This window comes from Erpetoichthys calabaricus, chromosome 4 (assembly GCF_900747795.2).
Source record: "Erpetoichthys calabaricus chromosome 4, fErpCal1.3, whole genome shotgun sequence".
Taxonomy (NCBI): domain Eukaryota; kingdom Metazoa; phylum Chordata; class Cladistia; order Polypteriformes; family Polypteridae; genus Erpetoichthys; species Erpetoichthys calabaricus.
Genome location: NC_041397.2, coordinates 30,626,030 through 30,645,639, shown reverse-complemented (window position 1 = coordinate 30,645,639; position 19,610 = coordinate 30,626,030). Strand labels below are relative to the sequence as shown.

The window sequence follows — 19,610 nt, the reverse complement described above, 5'->3', positions numbered from 1 at the left end:
GTTCTTTCTTACTTACTACAAGTTCTTTTCATTTGATTGAATTGTATTTTGCTGTTGCTGACATTTTTTAAAACTTCATTTTTATAATATAAATTCAGTATTTAAAGTTTTAGAAGAAGAGAGCATGAATCAAATTAAGTTTGATACAATTTACAGTGCAAACAAAAACTATACAGTGCTGCAGTATCTTGCTAGTATATTTCTACCTCGTAGGAAGCAAAGGTGACAGAAGATTTGTCTTGATTAGCCCTGATCCATTGCCTTCAATGCAGTGGTTTCCTGCACACAAAAAAGGAAAAGCCTTCCAGCTCTTTTAAAATGCCTTCATGAGCCTAAGACTGATAGATTGGCTCTCATGTGAGCCTGATATAAACCACAAGTCCAATCTTCTTCTGAAAGATCCAATCTATCTGAGTCCATTGCCCATCATCCTGACTGCATCTATTCCTCTGTGTGAAAAGAGTGTGATGCAATGCGGACCACTACCAGTTGATAAAGGTTTACTTTTTTGGATAGTTTGGTACAGTTTTCTTTTCCTTTAGGTAATTTCTATTATTTACACATTTCTAGCACCTAATTCTGGCAGCACAGAGAAAAGCACTGCAGCTCACTGCCCAAGCCTCCACAATGTTATTGTGTGAACTTTGCACATTTTTGCAGGTACTCTAGTGTTCCTGTCTTATAGTTTAGGGTAAAATGGCATCTCACTCCAGGTTTCTTTATCTCCTTGCCCCCACCACTGCTGAGATAGACTCCATTCTCCTGCTATGCCTATAGTAAAATACATACTTACTAGGAGAGGCTGTTTAAGGAAGTCCAATGTCTTTAATTATATTTTTTTTCTGAGGCAGCATGAGTAGTAGATGTCATAATTACAAGGCAACTGGATGCCAGTTATATTCTGTGCTGCCTCCAGCACCTTCTTCAGTGCCTTATTAGGATGTTTGGACTCCATAATGCACCTGTAGAAGTTTGTGAAAACAGAAGGGGAAATATGAGCTGCACTGGCATGTTTATTAGCATTGGAATGAGTAACCAACAGTAGGAGCTGGCATTCCATCCTGCAAATGAGCAGCTTCACAGCCAGCATCAGGGGATTCCATAAAAGTGACAGTAGCATGACTTCCAACATTTGTGGCAAGAGCAAGCCATCCTTCTAAAGATAGCTAGTTACCTAAAAGAGTGATGTAAAGAGCAAGAGTCGCTGCCAGTGAGCACCAGCATAGCACTACAATATGTTTATTCTTACATGTTCTGTTAAGTTTTTATTTGTCAGTCCAGCCATATCTAAAATACAGTGGGATGAAACTCCATTACTTTAGACCAGAAAGTGTGTAAAAAGGAAAAGGAAAAAAACACAAAAAAGTAAACCAAGGCAATGCTACATTTAGTAAGTCCAACCAATACTTATGTAAAATATTCCATCAAATACTACACCTAAAATAAATAATTAAGTGTATAAAAATTGGCTTGTTATATGCTCATTGCAGAGAGTTTAGCAGTATTATTGCCTGTGGAAAGAAGCTATTGCACATTCTGGCTGTTCTTGATTTTATGGAGTGATATCTCCTACCAGATGGCAAGAGGTTAAACAGTTCATGACGGGGGGATGAGGAGTCTCTTACGATGCAGAGGGCTTTCTTCTTGCATCTATCCTTCAAAATGTCCTCAGTGGAGGTTGAGAGAGACCCTGAAGACCCTCTCAACCATCCTCAACACATTTTGCAGTCTTCCTATCAGACACACTGCAGTTTACGTACCAGGATGTGACACTCTCAATAGTTCCCTGGTAGAAAAGTGGTGAGGATGGGAGGAGGGATTCTCACTCACTTCAGCCTCCTAAGGAAATCCAATTTGTGCTGACCTTTCTTGACCTGGTGTGTAGTATTGAGAGTCCAGGAGAGATCCTCAGTGATGTAGACACCCAAGAATTTTGTGCTGCTGACCCTCTCCACAGATAAGCCACTGATATGCAATGGGGGATGTTTAGCCTTTGTTCTGAAGTCCACAATCAACTCTTTTGTCTTATTGACATTAAGGGATAGATTGTTGTCCCCATCTCACTAACTGTTCCACCTCTGCTCTGTAAGGTGTTTCATCTTCATTACTGATGAGTCTTCCTACTGTTGTATCATCAGCAAACTTAATGAGTGGATTTGTGCTGGATTTGGCAGTACAGTCATGTGTTAGCAGAGTGAAGAGGAATGGACTGAGCATGCAGCCCTGAGAGGCCCCCATGGTCAGTCAGTTTGATGGTGCGCAATGTCCTAGTGGCAACACATACTGTCTGTTGTCTTTCTGACAAGTCCAAGGTCCAGTTACAAAGTGAGGTGTTCAATCTGAGCCTAGAAAGTTTCACCATTAGCTGCTGTGGAATGAATGTATTGAAGGCTGAACTGAAGTAACTAAACAAAATCCTGGAAAAGCTGTTCTTTTTCTTCAGATGGGATAGTATGGTGTGTAAAACAAGTGTGATCATGTTATCTTGGACTGATTGGCATGTGATACGCAAACTGTAAGTGGTCCAGTAAGGATGGGATGCTCGCTTTAATGTGACCCATGACTTGTCATTTGAAGTATTTTATTATGACAAAGGTCAATACCAAATGCCGGTAGTAATTGAGGCAGGTTACAGTTGTTCTCTTGGACACCAGATCAATGGTGGCAGTCTTAAACTGTGCAGGCACGACAGACTGCTGGAGAGTTATGTTAAAGATGTCTGTAAAACACCTGCTATCTCAGCAGCGCAGTCTTTTTAACACCCAACCAGGTATGTTATCAGGTCCCACAGCTTTATGTGAATTGACACTGCTCAGTGTCCTCCTCACGACAGCTGTACACAGTCTAAGCACCTGCTAACCATCAGGAGAGCAGTTTCCTTCAATTGTATATAATTCAGTGCCTCAAACCTGCCGTAGAACTCAGGGAGGGAGGCCTGAATCACCTGCTACATGCACCTTGGGTCTCTGCAGTCGCAAAATTTTCCATCAGTTTTTCCTGTGTACTAGAGATGGCTTGGGAGAGGTCAGTTCTTGCCAGCCCGAGGCCTACATTGTCCCCTGATCTGAAGGCAGCATCCTTGATTTTCAACCTTCTCCGGTTATCTAATGTCATCCACAGCTTCTAATTCTCCCGAGCTGTGAAGGTTTTGATCACTGTGACATTACCAAGCACTTTTCTATATAGCCAAGAACAGAATCTATGTACTCATTGATATAAATACAGAAAATGTTGTATGTGGCAGCTCCTCTGAACATACTCCAATCAGTGCTTGCAAAATAGTCCTGAAGTACTGAGGTTGAACCCTCTGGCCTCTGATCTGCTTTTGTACAGTCTTACTATCTTTCAGTTCCATTTTGCATGCTGGAAAAAGAATAACAGAAACATGATCCGAGTCACCAATGTGGAGATGATGGCCTACTTTGTTAGTCTATTTGATATTTGTGTACACCAAGTCCAGCATGTAAGCTCTTCTAGTTGGAAGGTGGATGAACTGGTGGAATATATTAAATCCATCCAGTTTAGTTGCCATAGGAAGCCAGTGATCATCCCAAGGAGCACTGTTTGCAAGGCAGGAAACAATGGCAACAGTCATTTACAAGGCACAATCACACACAAACACAAGCAGAAACGAGTCTCAGTAAGGGTGCTAAGAGAAATCCAGAAACGTCATTAAAGTGTTAGTTTACTTTTAATCTTGTAATCAGTTTTTGTTTAAACCCTGTAACTAAGTTATTGCAGTTTCAGCAGTCATGTTTAACTCCTAGGCTTGTCTCATGCCTATGTATTTGTGGGGATTGATTGCTATGGGTAAATGTGATCAGTGAAACAAAACACCTTTCATGGCTGACTCCTTCCCCAGGCCCCATGTTACAGTCATAGGTTCTGCATATTTTCCAAAACATTTTCAAAGAACAAAGTTGCTTGCATGAATGCAACCAGATTGGGAAAACACACAGTAATAATTCCAGTACACCTGTAGCAGTAAAGCATGAACAATTCAGATGCAGAACGTTATTGAAGCCTTAACACTTTGAACAAGAGATATGAGTTAACTCATATGTCATTGAGCCTGCCAAGATGCAACATACAAGATGCAACTCATATATTAATATATAGGCAATATAGACAGAGCCAGCTTGCTGGTGAGCATTGCTGCCAGGTCTCAGTTACCTACTATAGTGCTGCCATCTAGTGAATAGCAAGAGATTTTTTAAAGAAAGCAGCTGGAGGAAAATAGCATTATAAATGGACTGGACGTAGTTATGTTGTCACGAAAAAGGTTTGAAGATACTGACTACAACTAGATTTGTTGCAAGACGAATATTTTGATGATAATGACAGTGAGATAGTGCAAATCGATTGAATGATGTGGAACCTATAGGCTCTGGTATTGCTGCGGCTAGTTGTCCCTAAGGCATTTCTTCATCATAAAGTACAGTATCTGACTTGTCATGACTATCAGGAGAGTGGTGCATGGACATTCTGCTGCCCACCACATTGATCGCAAAAAGTCACCAACTACTAAATGTGTTACGTGCATCAAGCATGAACAGCACAAAGAAGCATATTATATTGTGCATCTAAGCCTGCATTCTGCGTAGTGCCATGCTTCTAGATCTGTCATTCAAATGGAGACTTTTAGTCGTGTTGCTGATGAAAATCAAATAATTAACAGTTTCTTTACATTTTTGAGTTACTGTTAATAATAAAACCATTGCTTTCTTATACATTTCATTACATTGTTTACAAGTTTTGATAGAGTTTGTTATTTCTCACATAGTTTGTGCATAGACCCCTACTGCGTCCTGGTAATAAATTGTCCAGCAGTCAATGTGTTAATCACATGTTGCTTATTGAATGAATGATATGTGATGTTGCTATAACAGATATACAGTTTATGATGAAAATATGCTTGTAGAAATCTTCTTCTTTCTCTTTTGGCAGCTCCCATTAGGGGTTGCCACAGCGGATCATCTTCTTCAATATCTTTCTGTCCTCTGCATCTTGCTCTGTTACACCCATCACCTGCATGTCCTCTCTCACCACATCCATAAACCTTCTCTTAAGCCTTCCTCTTCTCCTCTTACCTGTCATCTCTATCCCTATCATCCTTCTCCCAATATACCAAGCATCTCTTCTCTGCACATGTCCAAACTAATGCAATCTCATGTCTCTGACTTTGTCTCCTAACCATCCAACTTGAGCCGATTATGTAATATACTCATTTCTAATCCTATCCATCCTCGTCAAACCCAGTGCAAACCTTATCATCTTTAACTCTGCTACCTCCAGCTCTGTCTCCTGCTTTCTGGTCAGTGCCACCGTATCCAACCCATATAACATAGCTGGTCTCACTACTGTCCTGTAGACCTTCCCTTTGACTCTTGCTGATACCCGTCTGTCACAAATTACTCCTGACACTCTTCTCCACCCATTCCACCCTGCCTGCACTCTTTTTCACCTTTCTACAATTTCAATTACTCTGTACTGTTTATCCCAAGTATTTAAACTCATCCACCTTCGCCAACTCTACTCCTTGCATCCTCACCATTCCACTGACCTCCCTCTCATTCACACACGTATTCTGTCTTGTTCCCACTGACCTTCATTCCTCTCCTCTCCAGAGCACATCTTCACCGCTTCAGGGTCTCCTCAACCTGCTCCCAACTCTTTCTATAGATCACAATGTCATCTGCAAACATCCTAGTCCACGGGGACTCCAATCTAATCTCGTCTGTCAACCTGTCCATCACCATTGCAAATAAGAAAGGGCTCAGAGCCGCTCCCTGATGTAATCCCGCCTCCATCTTGAATGCATCCGTCACTCCTACCGTAGACCTCACCACTGTCACACTTCCCTTGTACATATCCTGTACAACACTTATGTACTTCTCTGCCACTCCCGACTTCCTCATACAATACCATAGCTCCTCTCGAGGCACCCTGTCATATGCTTTCTCCAGGTCCACAAATACGCAATGCAACTCCTTCTGGCTTTCTCTAAACTTCTCCATCAACATCCTCAGAGCAAACATCGCATCTATGGTGCTCTTTCTTGGAATGAAACCATACTGCTGCTCACTAATCATCACCTCACTTCTTAACCTAGCTTCCACTACTCTTTCCCATAACTTCATGCCATGGCTCATCAATTTTATCCCCCTGTAGTTACTACAGTCCTGCACATCCCCTTTATTCTTAAATATCGGCACCAGTACACTTCTTCTCCACTCCTCAGGCATCCTCTCACTTTCCAAGATTCCATTAAACAATCTAGTTTAAAGCTCCATTGCCATCTCTCCTAAACACATCCATGCTTTCACAAGTATGTCATCTGGCCCAATAGCCTAACCCTAACAAAACTTTCTCATGTATTTCTATTATATATTTCCTAGGTTTGGAAAATTAATGGATAGATGTTATTATCAGCAACGGCAAATAACAAAACTAAAAATAACATATATGTTACATGAGCATTTCATCAGTGTGTATATTCAACTTTAAATGTATGGTCACACAGCAACAAGACTAAAAGGACCATTAATTGATGATTACAAGGTGAGCAGACGCAGCTAACACTGATTGCCAAGTCTAAATGTGTAGGTGTGTGCCCTGGTTCCCGCCTTACACTTGAAACTGGGCTTCTCCTGCTCAAATCTGTTATTAAGGTAAAGGGGTTCACAAAATCAATAAACTTTCTGCACGTTAAGACATCTCTGTAGATGAAAACTATCCAAGATTTAATTAAAAATTAGTGGGTATCATTTTTTTGAAGCGCAATTATTGTTTAGTTTCAACAATAATATTAGGTATTATTTTTGCAGACCTTGACGGGGCTAAGAATCAAACTTGAGCTGTGACTCTGTGAGGCAAGAACTTTAGCTCCAAGCCACCACTCTACCTAATCTGTACCACTCTGTACCTAATAGCGTGATTAAAACTAAATGTGCACACTATGCAGCTGAAGTTTGTGTTTATGGCATCTGTGCAGAGGCAATTGGTCAAATGTTCAATAATGTGCCCGCACAAAAAATGAATCTGTCTACAAAGACAATGGGTACATGCATAATGCTGAACACATCATTTTAAAAATCAATTTTTATATCTTTCCAAGTAAACTGAGCTCACTAAAAATGTGCCAGTTCTTTTGACTCCATATGTTGAGACTTTTACTGTATACATTCAGATGCAGAGACTGAATCACTTGTAATGGACTGAACAGGTGAAAAAAAAAGGATTACAGAGTTTAAAGATATTTTATGTGATTAGAGAGAAAGAGAAAAACTATTTTTATTTGAAACATCAATGACAGTTTACTGAGAAATGTTTAAAGCACACTGTGTTTGGTATTTCCTTCTTAAAAAGTTAACTGCCTCTGAAGGTCAAGTTTCCACTCAAGACAGAGTAGGGGTATCCATAAATTTCTGTGCTGTGTGCTGTGATTATGTGTCTGATATTTAATGTAATAAACGCAACACTTAGGGATTTGGTAATTAAATACAGTTTTTTTTAATTGCTTGAATAAATTCACATCTAATGCCTGGACAAAAGTAAAAAATTACAAAAATCCCAAATTCAAAACTTTTTCACAATCTAAATCACAACACCAGAAATAAAACAGAACACAGGCAGACTTCCTGCAGACTCATTTTACAATATCAAACATTGTGTCACAATTATATCATTTTAGAAAAACATTTGGCTGTCCTTACCAAATTTTTAAAAACTTTACACTTTTCCTTTAAAAAAATTAAAAATTAATATATTTTCTGGTTTTAGATAGTATGTCAATTTCCAATTGAGATGTGGAGGATATTTTAGAATTACCCAGTTAAGTAAGATCAGTCAAAGCATTTGCAATGTAGTGTGGGGAATCATATTGAGTTTATTGTTTCATTACTGTATTTTATTCATTGTTCCCTCAAACAACGTCTTTAGAAGATTAGAAATAATTCTAAGCTTGATACTATCTGATTGATAGATAAGTGAATACGTTCCCACAAAATGTTTTTAATTTAGGACCATTGCTAAACATCTGGCCTATATTTTGACCATTTTATCATCTTTTTTTGTCTGGAATATTTGGAAAATTTACAGATGTGGTGCATTTTGTTCTCTTGTTTTTCATGAGAATTACTATGAAATAGAGGAAAATATTGTTGATTTGATTTTTATTTCTTAAAAATTTCAAGACAGGTTTATTCACCTGATAACTGTTTCTCTGGTATGCTTTCTGCTGGGGACTTCCAAAGAGATAACTCTAGACTTTATTTGGTCAGTATATGCATTCATTTGACTGACTAAAGTTCCCAACTTGTGACTATTGTTTTTTAGAATTATATTTTTTAATCATTTTCTTTTTTAAATATCTCAGCTATAGAGGCTATGGGGCGGCAGGTGTGTACAGTATATTATTGCAACAGTTTTAATTATGATATATTATTGATACATTGAGGGAATGTATCAGTATTTTTTGCTCCATCTACCAATGGATAGTGTAGCAGTTGAGGCATGTGTCCACCTCTTGAACCCTCAGGTACCACTCCAAACACCAGGTGAAAGTACAAGACTCTTTTATTTTCTTGTAGTACAGTGCACCAAGCACCCTCCACTCCACACTACTCTTATAAACAATAAACTACTCACAAAACCAATCCTCCTTCTCCCAGACACTTAGCCACCCTACCTCCCCACTCAGCTCAGTGTATTGGGCTTTCCCAGAGTCCTTTATAACACCCTGACCTGGAGGTGTTCCTGCCCAATAGTCCACAGTTCCTTATTCCTTCCGAGTCAGGGTAAACAGTCCTTATCTTCATCCCGGAAGCACGTCGTTTCTTCCTGTCCCAGGATTATGACGCACTTCCGGGTTATAGGGCATATAGGAGTCCACGGGCCTCCCGACAGCGACCCCTAGTGGTCCCCAAGGTATCCAGCAGGGCTGTGTATAAAAACTACATAGTCCATGAGGCCCTGCTGGAACTCGGGGCACGTCCATGCTGTTGGGAGAGCTCCTCCTGGCGGCCTGGGGGTGAGGGCCGTAATAGGAAGCCGGCAATCCACCACAATTCCCCCCCTCTTAGCGACGACCACTGGGTCAGAGCGCCCAGCCCCGCGAGGGACGTCCTCCTCCAGGAGGACACGTCAGTCGGACCTTGGCTGTGTTGTCTAGGCCCCCCAGAGAACCTTGGGGGAAAGGTGTATCTTCTGTCCCACCGCTCTGCTGTCCTCCGGAGACAACTTCACCACACGTGGCCCGGCCGACGGCAGTTGTAGCACCGACGATGCCCTCCTGGTTGTCTTCCTCGACGAGACCAGAAACGTCTAGGAAATTACATCATCTCCATCTCCGCCCCTTTCTCCGCTAAGGAGGGTTTTACGGCCGCCCTGCTGCTCTCAACCCGTATCTCCACCTTGTCAGGACACCTGCGTTTTACTTTGTGGATCTCCTGCTTATTCTGGGGCTTGTGCACAGCTTGAGTCTCTCTATTGGTAAAAGAGAGCCTCTTTGCTGTCTGCACGCCCTTTGACTTATGTTTTTTAAGAGGCGGCGTCATCAGCACCGCATCGCTCCGGGTAACAGCACTGTTTAGCTGTACCGGTGCGATCGGTACTTCCCCCGCCCCTCCAGTTACCAGCAACACCTCGCTCAACACACAGGCCGGGGTCTGGAGGTTCGATTCGCTCCAGGAGGCCGCGTCATACGCATGCCCGGCTCGTTCGTTCCTTCCCCCGACCTTTCGATTACCATGCCACGCTCCACTGTCAGGCATACAGTGCTTTGGCACCCGCTACTTATTAATCGCGGTGCCGGATCGCACTCTGTCCCTTTATTATGTTCGGTATGGCTTTGGCCTACCTGTACCGCCGAATCAATCCAGACCAGGGCTTCTCAGCCTAATCGCCGCAGGTATTCCTGTAATCCTCTCAGCGGCGCCTTGGCTGTAGCTCCCAGCTCCTCCACACGTTTCTTCAGCTCCTTTAAAGTCTGAAAGAAAGTATTCACGGGCTCGAGCAACTTCTCGAGATCCCGCATGTCCATAATGTTATTTAATTCGGCCGGAGGTAAGTTCGCTTCCTTATTTTCCTTACCTGCCGGCCGGGAGCCAATGAGCACGTCCCCTCTGGGCACATGTTCAGCTGGGTCGCACAAAGGTTCTCGGGATTTGGAGTCTGCAGAGGATCAGGTAGCCTCCAGCGGCTGACTGCGATCTGCCTTTTTTAATTTGTCTGCAGACCATTCAGTCACATCCCATTCCTCTTTTTCTTTATCTAATTTCGGCGCTGCTTCGCTCACCTCCCCCTTCCTTTTCAGAAAGCTCAGAACCATCGGGGAATGTATGACCTCACCTAAGGATCCCAGATGACCTTCTCCGTCCTGGCATCCATCGCGCGGGGTCACGTGGTCATTTTCCTCGAATGGGCTTCTTGCTTGCCGACTCCTAGCCTGTCTTGCCTTCTGGGTATCGCGGCTATCTTGCTGAGGTATGCGGCAGACATCTGACTCACCACTTGCTTTCTGGAAGCAGGCTTCTGCAAAATAGGAATAAAAACTTCCCTGCACTTCGGGCGTTTTCCCAGCACATACCTCCAGAGTTGGCAGCGGCGTTTCCAATCCATTAAGGGATTCCGGCGCGTCTGATGGCTAACAGCATTCCTGCTGTTGCACCACTCGAGCTCGTTCAGCCTTTATCAGTGCCCGGTCCTCCGCACTCCCAGTCAGGTAAGTCCAGGTCATCTCGGCTTCCATTAGGTTCTGTACCCAGTTGTTATTGCCCTTCTTTTTCCCGGATTTCTTCCCCATCATGGTCCGCAGTAACATACGGCTTACTAATGTAGCGGTTTCTGTAGAAGGTGGTGTTTGCACGTCCGTGCGATGAAGCGTGACCTTCTCAGGGTTGTCTGCCCACACAAAATTTGTTGAAAACACAGGTTCTCTGCCAACAGACGGCCAGAGAATCCCGCCGACTACGCCCGTGTAGCAGTTGAGGCGTGTGTCCACCTCTTGAACCCTCAGGTACCACTCCAAACACCAGGTGAAAGTACAAGACTCTTTTATTTTCTTGTAGTACAGTGCACCAAGCACACTCCACACTTCTCATATAAACAATAAACTACTCACAAAACCAATCCTCCTTCTCCCAGACACTTAGCCACCCTACCTCCCAGCTCAGCTCAGTGTACTGGGCTTTTCCAGAGTCCTTTATACACCCTGACCCAGAGGTGTTCCTGCCCAATAGTCCACAGTTCCTTATTCCTTCCGGGTCAGGGTAAACAGTCCTTATCTTCATCCCGGAAGCACGTCGTTTTTTCCTGTCCCGGGATTATGACGCACTTCCAGGTTATAGGGCATATAGAAGTCCAGCAGGGCTGTGTATAAAAACTTCATAGTCCATGAGGCCCTGCTGGAACTCGGGGCACGTCCATGATGTTTGGAGAGCTCCTCCTGGTGGCCTGGAGGTGAGGGCCGGAATAGGAAGCCGGCAATCCACCACAATAGATAGATAGATAGATAGATAGATAGATAGATAGATAGATAGATAGATAGATAGATAGATAGATAGATAGATAGATAGATAGATAGATAGATAGATAGAAAGTTAGTCCATCCATCCGTCCTTTATTTGTCCCTTCTAGACATCACCTCACAGAAGTTCAGCCAATATTATGGCAAATAACAACAGCCCTAATCAAACAAAATGTATGGCATCGCATTCCCTTAAATGATGAATTACTGATGTCACTGCTGCTGCTGCAACAATTCCAATACAAAATCCTCTGTCCTCCTTTTACTGTACTTGACCATTTAGGATAATTTTGTTTTTTATGGTGTTACAGGAGGAAAATGCATGGTATGAAACATTTCATTTGCAAACATTTTCCAATGTAAATCAAGTTCAACAGTCCACTACAACTCCCTACTAGCTGACAAGAGGGTTTAAATTCTCCACTTTGCACTGTAGGTGTCTTTCTTCTTGTCATATAAAGAACTATGACAATTATGAATGTAAGAAACTACACACATAAGAGTTTATCTCAAAAGCAGGTGATGTACTGATGTACTAATGCATATGTTATGTGCTATAAGTGATTAATCCTAATTTTGCTGTTGAGATACTTGAAATAAATTTCCACAATTTAAAATACGATCAGTTTATATACAAAAAGATCCTCAAGTTTAAAGATATTTTATATATTATATATAGGTGAATAAACCTGTCTTGAAATTTTTAAGAAATAAAAATCAAATCAACAATATTTTCCTCTATTTCATAGAGATTGGTAAGTTCAAACAATCCTTGGTACTGCTTGTATATCTGTGATTTACAAACAGGCCACAATGACTTCACAATTCACTCACACAGATGCTCATGGCAGTTTCTTTATACAGTCCAAAGTCATGTTGTTATGTTAATGACATTAGGCACCAGTTCTTGGCAGGGCTTACTCACACACACCCATACAGGGTCAAATTAAAACTGGCAATAGACACATTTCAGTGAAACTGGGGAAAAATAGAGAACAAATCTTAGCAAGCATGGAGTGAACATAAAAACACAGCTCACAGTCAGTGACATTCAGATTCAAATGCAAGACGCTGGATGAGTGAAGCAGCAGTGTTAATCACAAAACAATGTGTATTTGAAACAGTCAATAGCATTAAAAATTGTAATAATAAAAAATGATACTGAAAATGTTACACTGTTAACAGCGACCAGTGCTATCAGGACAGGTTTTAGTTCCCCGTGATGCTGACCTGGAAAAACTGGCTCTGAAAAGATAATGGATAAAGACATCAGAGGCTTGCTGTTAGGTGGATTGGTGACTTTAAATTGCCCTGGTATGTATTTATGTGCTCATTGATGGAGTGGTTTCACATCAATGGCTGGTTCCTGTCTGGACAGTGATACAAGGAGGGAAATCTCAAAATCTGTTGGAAAAATAGTCCTTAATTGTCAAATAAAATATCTTCAAAAATGTTTTAAGTATTTACTGTAATGCCTTCAAGGCTTTATAAGGAAAATTAATATTCAGTATTTTAATTCACACAACTAGAGATGGTGATGAGACTGATCACATCCAGTAAGAAGCAATGCATACAGCTAATTATTAATGTGGTTTACATAGACATTTACCTGTAATGCTATTTAGGCTCAGATTTATTGCAGTGATTCTAACATCCATCTCCCTTAATGGATTTCTGCTTATAAAACTATCAAAACACCAGGGGCAGCACTATTTTAATTATCTCAGTAATGGTATGTCATATGTTAATTGAGTGCTGAAAATCTGTTCACACTGAAATTATCTAAGTTGTTGTAAATGGTAATAACTTACTGAACTGTGAGCTCATCTTGGTCTCCATGAACTAAATGTTTACAATTTTTTTTCTACCTTATAAATATATACAGCATATTAATTACAAAGATGACAAAACAGCCTATTATTAATAATTAATATACATATACAAAAACATATATGTAAAACTGGATTAATATGTTGTGTGGTCTGTTGTTTTGTGTTTTTGCTTGATGGCTTGAATGGTTTAAGAATAATTGAATAATAAAGAAGGCTGATTTCTCAGTTTTTGTACAGTTGTATTGAGTACCCAGAGTGCGGATGTATTCATAGCTTTTTTTATAATTGACATTTTGGAAGTCAGTTCTGAAATGAAGAGAATTTTATTGGGACATATGAGAGGCACAGGTGTTTCATCAAGGCTTAGTTCTTGATCTTGTGTCTGATGCCGGCAGGATATTCTCTGGCCCGCAAGTCTCTAAAGTGAATTAAACGAGCTTAATGAGGGATGGATGGATGAATGGGCAAATCTGAGAGAATACTTTTATGGTCTTTTAATATTTGTGGGTGGATATTCACTGAGAAAATTATCTACTGATTCAGTTAATAAACCTGGTGCATTGAACACTGTGAACTTAAAAAGAGCAAATAACTATAGAATTATTCATATCTTCATATTCATGAAAGCAAATGTGACTTATTTCTGTTTATTTTCATTTTGTACTAAAAAGCTGTGAGTTTTGTTTGTGTGTTTTTTGTCAAATATTTATAAAATCGTAAACACATATGCATTCAAAGAGTAGCACTTCGGCATGTCTGCATTCCAACATTAAAAAACTCTTAGAACATAACAAGCTTGACAGAGCAGTGGAGGTCATTCATACCATCAATTTGTTTGTTTATTTAATAGGTATTTTGTCTCAGTATCTCATCTACAGTAGACACTCTTAGGCTTGGTTGTCACTGCCAATGTGGAGTTAGCACGCTCTTCACTTACCCTCAGGGCAATGTTGTTGCTTCCTACATCACAAAAGCATCCAGATTAGGTTGAATGGTGACAATTGCCTTATTCTAGTAGGAGTGGGTGTGAGAGTTCCCCCAGAGGTATATTAATGTCCAGGTCACTGCTGGCTCCTGCCTTACATTCACTATTGCCAAGCTAGCCTCTGGGCTGTTTTAGAATAAGCAGGTTCAAGAAATGAATGAAAAAACAAATACTGTTACGACCTACTCTAGACTTTTGTTTTTATACTCTAATTTGGTGTTTACCTTAATTGGGTCCTGCTCTAATTACCCACTTAAGTTGCTTATTAATTAACTCACTTGGTTTATGGGTGGGGTGTATATGTTACGGCCTACCAAAAAGTCTAGGGATATATAAATAGGCTGCACACAAATGAGAGAGAGAGGGAGACAAAACACAAAAAAAAAAAAAAAAACTAAACCAGCTAAATAAAAACAGTCTCCGTTTATTGTCAAAAAAACACAACACACAAAATATGGAGAAAATTACACAAAACAAGCAAGGCAGGAGAACCACACTAATATACTGTAGCTGTTAACTTTACAAAGTTTACAGCTAGATACAAACTATTTGCATTTATTACTTAGATGGCTAGCTTACAATTATATTTCTTTAATAAGCAACCAAAAACCCAAAGCCAGACCATCCAACCGTAACTCTCCATACCTTGCTCTGTCCTTGTCCTTGTCCTTGTCCTTGTCCTTCTCACTCTCACTCTCACTCTCACTCTCACTCTCACTCCTAAAACCCAAAGAAGCTTAATTTATAAACCTACACCCCATCCATAACCCAGGTGAGTTAATTAATAAGCACGTTAAGTGGGTAATTAGCGCAGGACCCAATTAAGGTAAACACCAAATTAGAGTATAAAAACAAAAGTCTAGAGCAGGTCGTAACAATACATGCAAACTTTTAAAGAGATTGGTGCATGACTTGGGGTTGCTGTCTTAAGTAATACCAGCAGACGCAATTTAAGTTTTATTTGCTCTCTCGATTTTTCTTCTTAAGCATATTCTAATGATAGCTACATATTAGAAGCGCCACACCCAAAGCCTACTAATAATTGCCCAGTACTATACTAAGAAATGAGTTACACAACAGATTTGCCTTACATTCATTATGTAGCAGTAAACACTTATGGACTAACAAGACAAGGTGCTGGTTGATTTTTTTAAAATTACAGGACGGGGGAATCAGTATGACTGGTATTTCAAAAAGCCTGCAGTTTAAGGGATTGAATCCCTAAATTTACATGACTTAATGTGTTAATAACAGCTAATCATGCTTTATGAATGCACACAAAATTTTGAAAGATTTGTTCTACTGTAAATGAACATACAGTGCTTGAGTAGGCCTTACAGTTGTTCTTAACGTATGTGAAATACAAAATAAATTCTACATGAATTTTAAGCACAAAAAAGCCTCAAACTGTTCCAGTGTGGTGCAGAGGTGTCAAACCCCTGTACTCAGGTCCCAATCCAGATGCTTCATCGCACATGCTCCCAACCTCAGTCCCTCCTAAGCACACTTCTGTAATGTAATGGGAAAACAGTCTGCTTGCTTATGTTTGTCTTGTACACAGCAACTTCTTAAACATGAAGTAGCCAAGTGTAGGAAGTAGGGTGTACGACTTTGGGGACATTCAGATCTCAGCTGAATGTTATTTTGATGAATTAGGATTGGTGAATTTTTTGGCCTAATGGCATGTTCTCACCTCAGTTGTTCTAATGTTCTAATTTCGAAGGGGTTTTCATGGTTTTTATGCAGTTAATGTCTTGATAGTTTCTCAAATGTGTCAAATAAATAAATATTGGTAATGTCACAGATTTTAGCTAGAGCAATTCTCAGAAAAAAAACGCAAGACCTTCGCTTTGACTTAGCATACTAGTGAAGATTTGAATATTTGCAACATTAACTGAGACTCAGATACTGATTATTTCAGAATATTTCAACTGAAACTACTTTAAAGATCCTGGAAACTAATATTACAAATCCCACAGTGTCCTTTTTCTCCAGACTCATTCATTAAGAAGAAAAAAATGAAGATTCCATATGAAGCAAGGCAGATTAATTATTCTGAATTCACAATAAACGTGTATGTATTGTATGTGCACTCTTGAGCTGAGACCAAAAACTACTATAATCGTAGCGGGCCCAAGACATAAGTGAACAAAGTGTCTTCATAGGGCCCCATGACTGCAAGGGAACGTTCTTCCATTTGCTAACCAAGTCAAAGAAAATAGGAAGAATGTGAAGTGAAAGCTGACAAATGACAACTAGGCTCTGGAGTAATTAAACAATAACCCCCTCAACCCCAATTTAATTGTGCGGATTACCCCAAGAATCTCCAATGTAACCCCTGCCCCAAAACCACCACATCCCCCGATATTTGATCGCACCAAAGGAGACAACCCACTCCTCCCCTGATCTCCCATTTTAGTGCAAATTGCTAAGAAGGGGGCTCCAAACATCCTTTAGCTTAGGGCCTCAATAAGCATAAAACTGACACTGACTGTAATGTGGCGTAGCTGATCCAATAACCCACATTACTAAATAAGCACCACCATCTCACCCTCTCATGTACTCCTCTCTGCTCTTTTCTCATACTTCCTTCATCCTGCTGAGCTCTCAGCAAAAGGCTTACTTCTGACTCCAGACTCATTGTTCTGTTGACTCGTACTTCATGTATGAGCTTTTACTTCTTCTGGTTTTGCCACAGTCTCTACGCCAAGGGTCTCAAATGGTACATGAAAGCCTCTGGCCATAGATTTGGAGAATTTAAGATGCTCTATCTAGTGGCCCCAGGTACTCCTGCACTTCTGGGTTTGGTGTCCCATAGATCAACCTTGGTGAAGCCTAGACAGGCTGTCCTAGATGTGCCAACCATATAATGTGTCTCCACCCTGCCATTAAACTACTAATATTTTAATATGAGCTATCTATTATCCTACGCTATTTACTTTGAGCTTTCTAACGTCCTCTGTCCAATTGTCAGTGCAACCTGTTGGTCATAAATGAGGGTGCTACCTGCATTCCATTCACAGTGAATTCTAGTAAGGAAATTCAGAATTTTACTTGCTAAGTCAGAACTTACAAATATGCCATTTGAAAATCACTGTTGTTTTCCATTTTTGGAATGGTTTAAGATATGTTCAGCTTGCTGATTTTATGTCCAATTCTGACAGAACAGTATAATGCTTTGAATTAGATTTATTGTGCAAAGTTAATATATAACATTCTGTACACCTTTAATTGATTCCTCATCTCTCTAATACATATTGCAGTCACTGTAATTTTTATTACATGAAGAGATTCTAACCACTGACACTCAGCTGAGAGATGAAATATCCAAGATTTAAAGTATTTACTGCTGCATTCTCAGAGTCTATAACTGTATTTGGCAATAATAATGCAATAATCAAAAGAAATGAAATGTAACTGAATACAGCATTCTCTACCTTTATTTTAACAGCCTATTGGAGCATTAAACCCAAAGAGAGCTGTCTTCTATGCTGAACGTTATGAGACGTGGGAAGATGATCAGACACCACCATACCATTATAACTCGCACTACTCCACTGCTGGATCCACGCTCATATGGCTTGTTAGAATTGTGAGTATACTGGGTTTAATAATGTTATTATTTTAAGAGAGAGAGAAGAAGCAGAATAATGGTGATCTACAACTGAATGGTGATATGTTTATTATCCTTATGACTTACTTTGCCAAAGTATAGTTCCTGAACTGTACACAGTTGTTTAATGTATTGAAGAAACTATGATACTTTTGCATCTATTTTTTGCATGAATCATAAACAAGAACAGTAAATAATCCAAAAGCAATTAACTTAAATTGCCAACATCAAATCAAACAGTAGCTGGCATGGTGTCTCACATATCTGCATTTCACTACACTTTCTATAGCACACATGTATTTTCCCAGAGTAATCGGTTTCCTTCCACTTCCCAACGTCATGCATGTTAGGTTAAATTACATCTCTGAACTGACTTGGTGTGAATGATTGTGGGTGTGTGTATCATTATGCCCTGCAATGAAAATATGTCATTGAGATCTTGTATGCATTGAAATTAAAGCCATTAGTCATCTTGCTCTACCACAATCCAGCACTGAATCTGTTGAAATTGGCAGTTTGTTACATCATGTAACAGCTGTGGCACCAATCCTTTCCTTTTCTTTTCTTAACTATGTAAACTTATCCTGCATTGCTTAGATGTAAACATTATTATCAGAATAGAAATGTCAAAATAACATGAACACAAGGGATATGGCTGGAAACTTGTAAATTCAGATTTCACACAAACAGTAGAAAACTTTTCTTCATGCATGGAACCATAGATACATGGAATAAATAATCTAGTACTGTGATGGAGAGTACGACTTTTGGGAGCTTCAGATCTTGAATTGATATTATTTTGGAGAATCTAGGTGAACAGAGTGGACAAGCTTATTGGGCTGAATGGCCTGTTGTCATCACATTGCTTAAGCTAGGGATACATTACTATTGTTTTAATGCAATTCCGATTAAGATTAGACAATTAAATTTAATGTATTGTTATTAAAACATACAACATGTCAAAAAAGAATTTGCCCCTATTTCCACTCATGCAAAACCATCAAAAATGCAGCGACAATACTGTATATACCGTATATACTCACGTATAAGTTGGGTCTTGAAACCCAAAAAATCTGTCACAAAATCAGACACCGACTGCTTCAGTTTCTCAGACGCATCGAATTTTGTTGCAGCAGTGCAGTTACGGATTTCTTTCGCTACTTCAACGACGTTTAATTTAAAACCAGCTTCATATTTTCTTCTGATCAAACGTTCCACCATAGATAAGGGATGCTCTTACGATAAAGGTGTATGAGGGTGTGAGACACAAAAAACAGTGCAAATGCTGCTTCGGAATAGTTTGGGTATTACCATGTGGTTACGTAGGCACAATAGAGAGAGAAGGTAGGAGCACGTGCTGATACAGCACATTACTGCACTCACATAGAAAAAAGGCAGTGTGCTCCGTGGTTACTTTCTCAGGTGGGCGTTAGCATATAATAATCTCTTGGACCAATAGTGTGAGTTTTCCACATTTGACTTATATGACCGACATTATAAAATACCAAAAATTATACGATAAAATCAAGTCCCGACTTATCTGTGAGCGAAGTATATAGGGTAGTACAGCATCATAGTGCAGAAAACACAAATTAGCAATGGCAATAAGCGATACCCCTAAATATACAACAGTAGTAATATTGTATATAAAAC

The 19,610-nt window shown here is 40.0% G+C and overlaps 1 protein-coding gene across 26 annotated transcripts in view; it reads left to right on the top strand.

The window, feature by feature from the left end:
• Positions 1–19,610, top strand: part of nbeaa (neurobeachin a) — a 925,612-nt gene that overhangs the window by 779,045 nt on the left and 126,957 nt on the right. For all 26 annotated transcript variants that reach the window (XM_051927338.1, XM_051927337.1, XM_051927335.1 and 23 more), the window contains one exon: positions 17,796–17,936. In XM_051927338.1, coding sequence (XP_051783298.1) covers positions 17,796–17,936 — 141 coding nt within the window. The remainder of the gene's footprint in view (positions 1–17,795; positions 17,937–19,610) is intronic.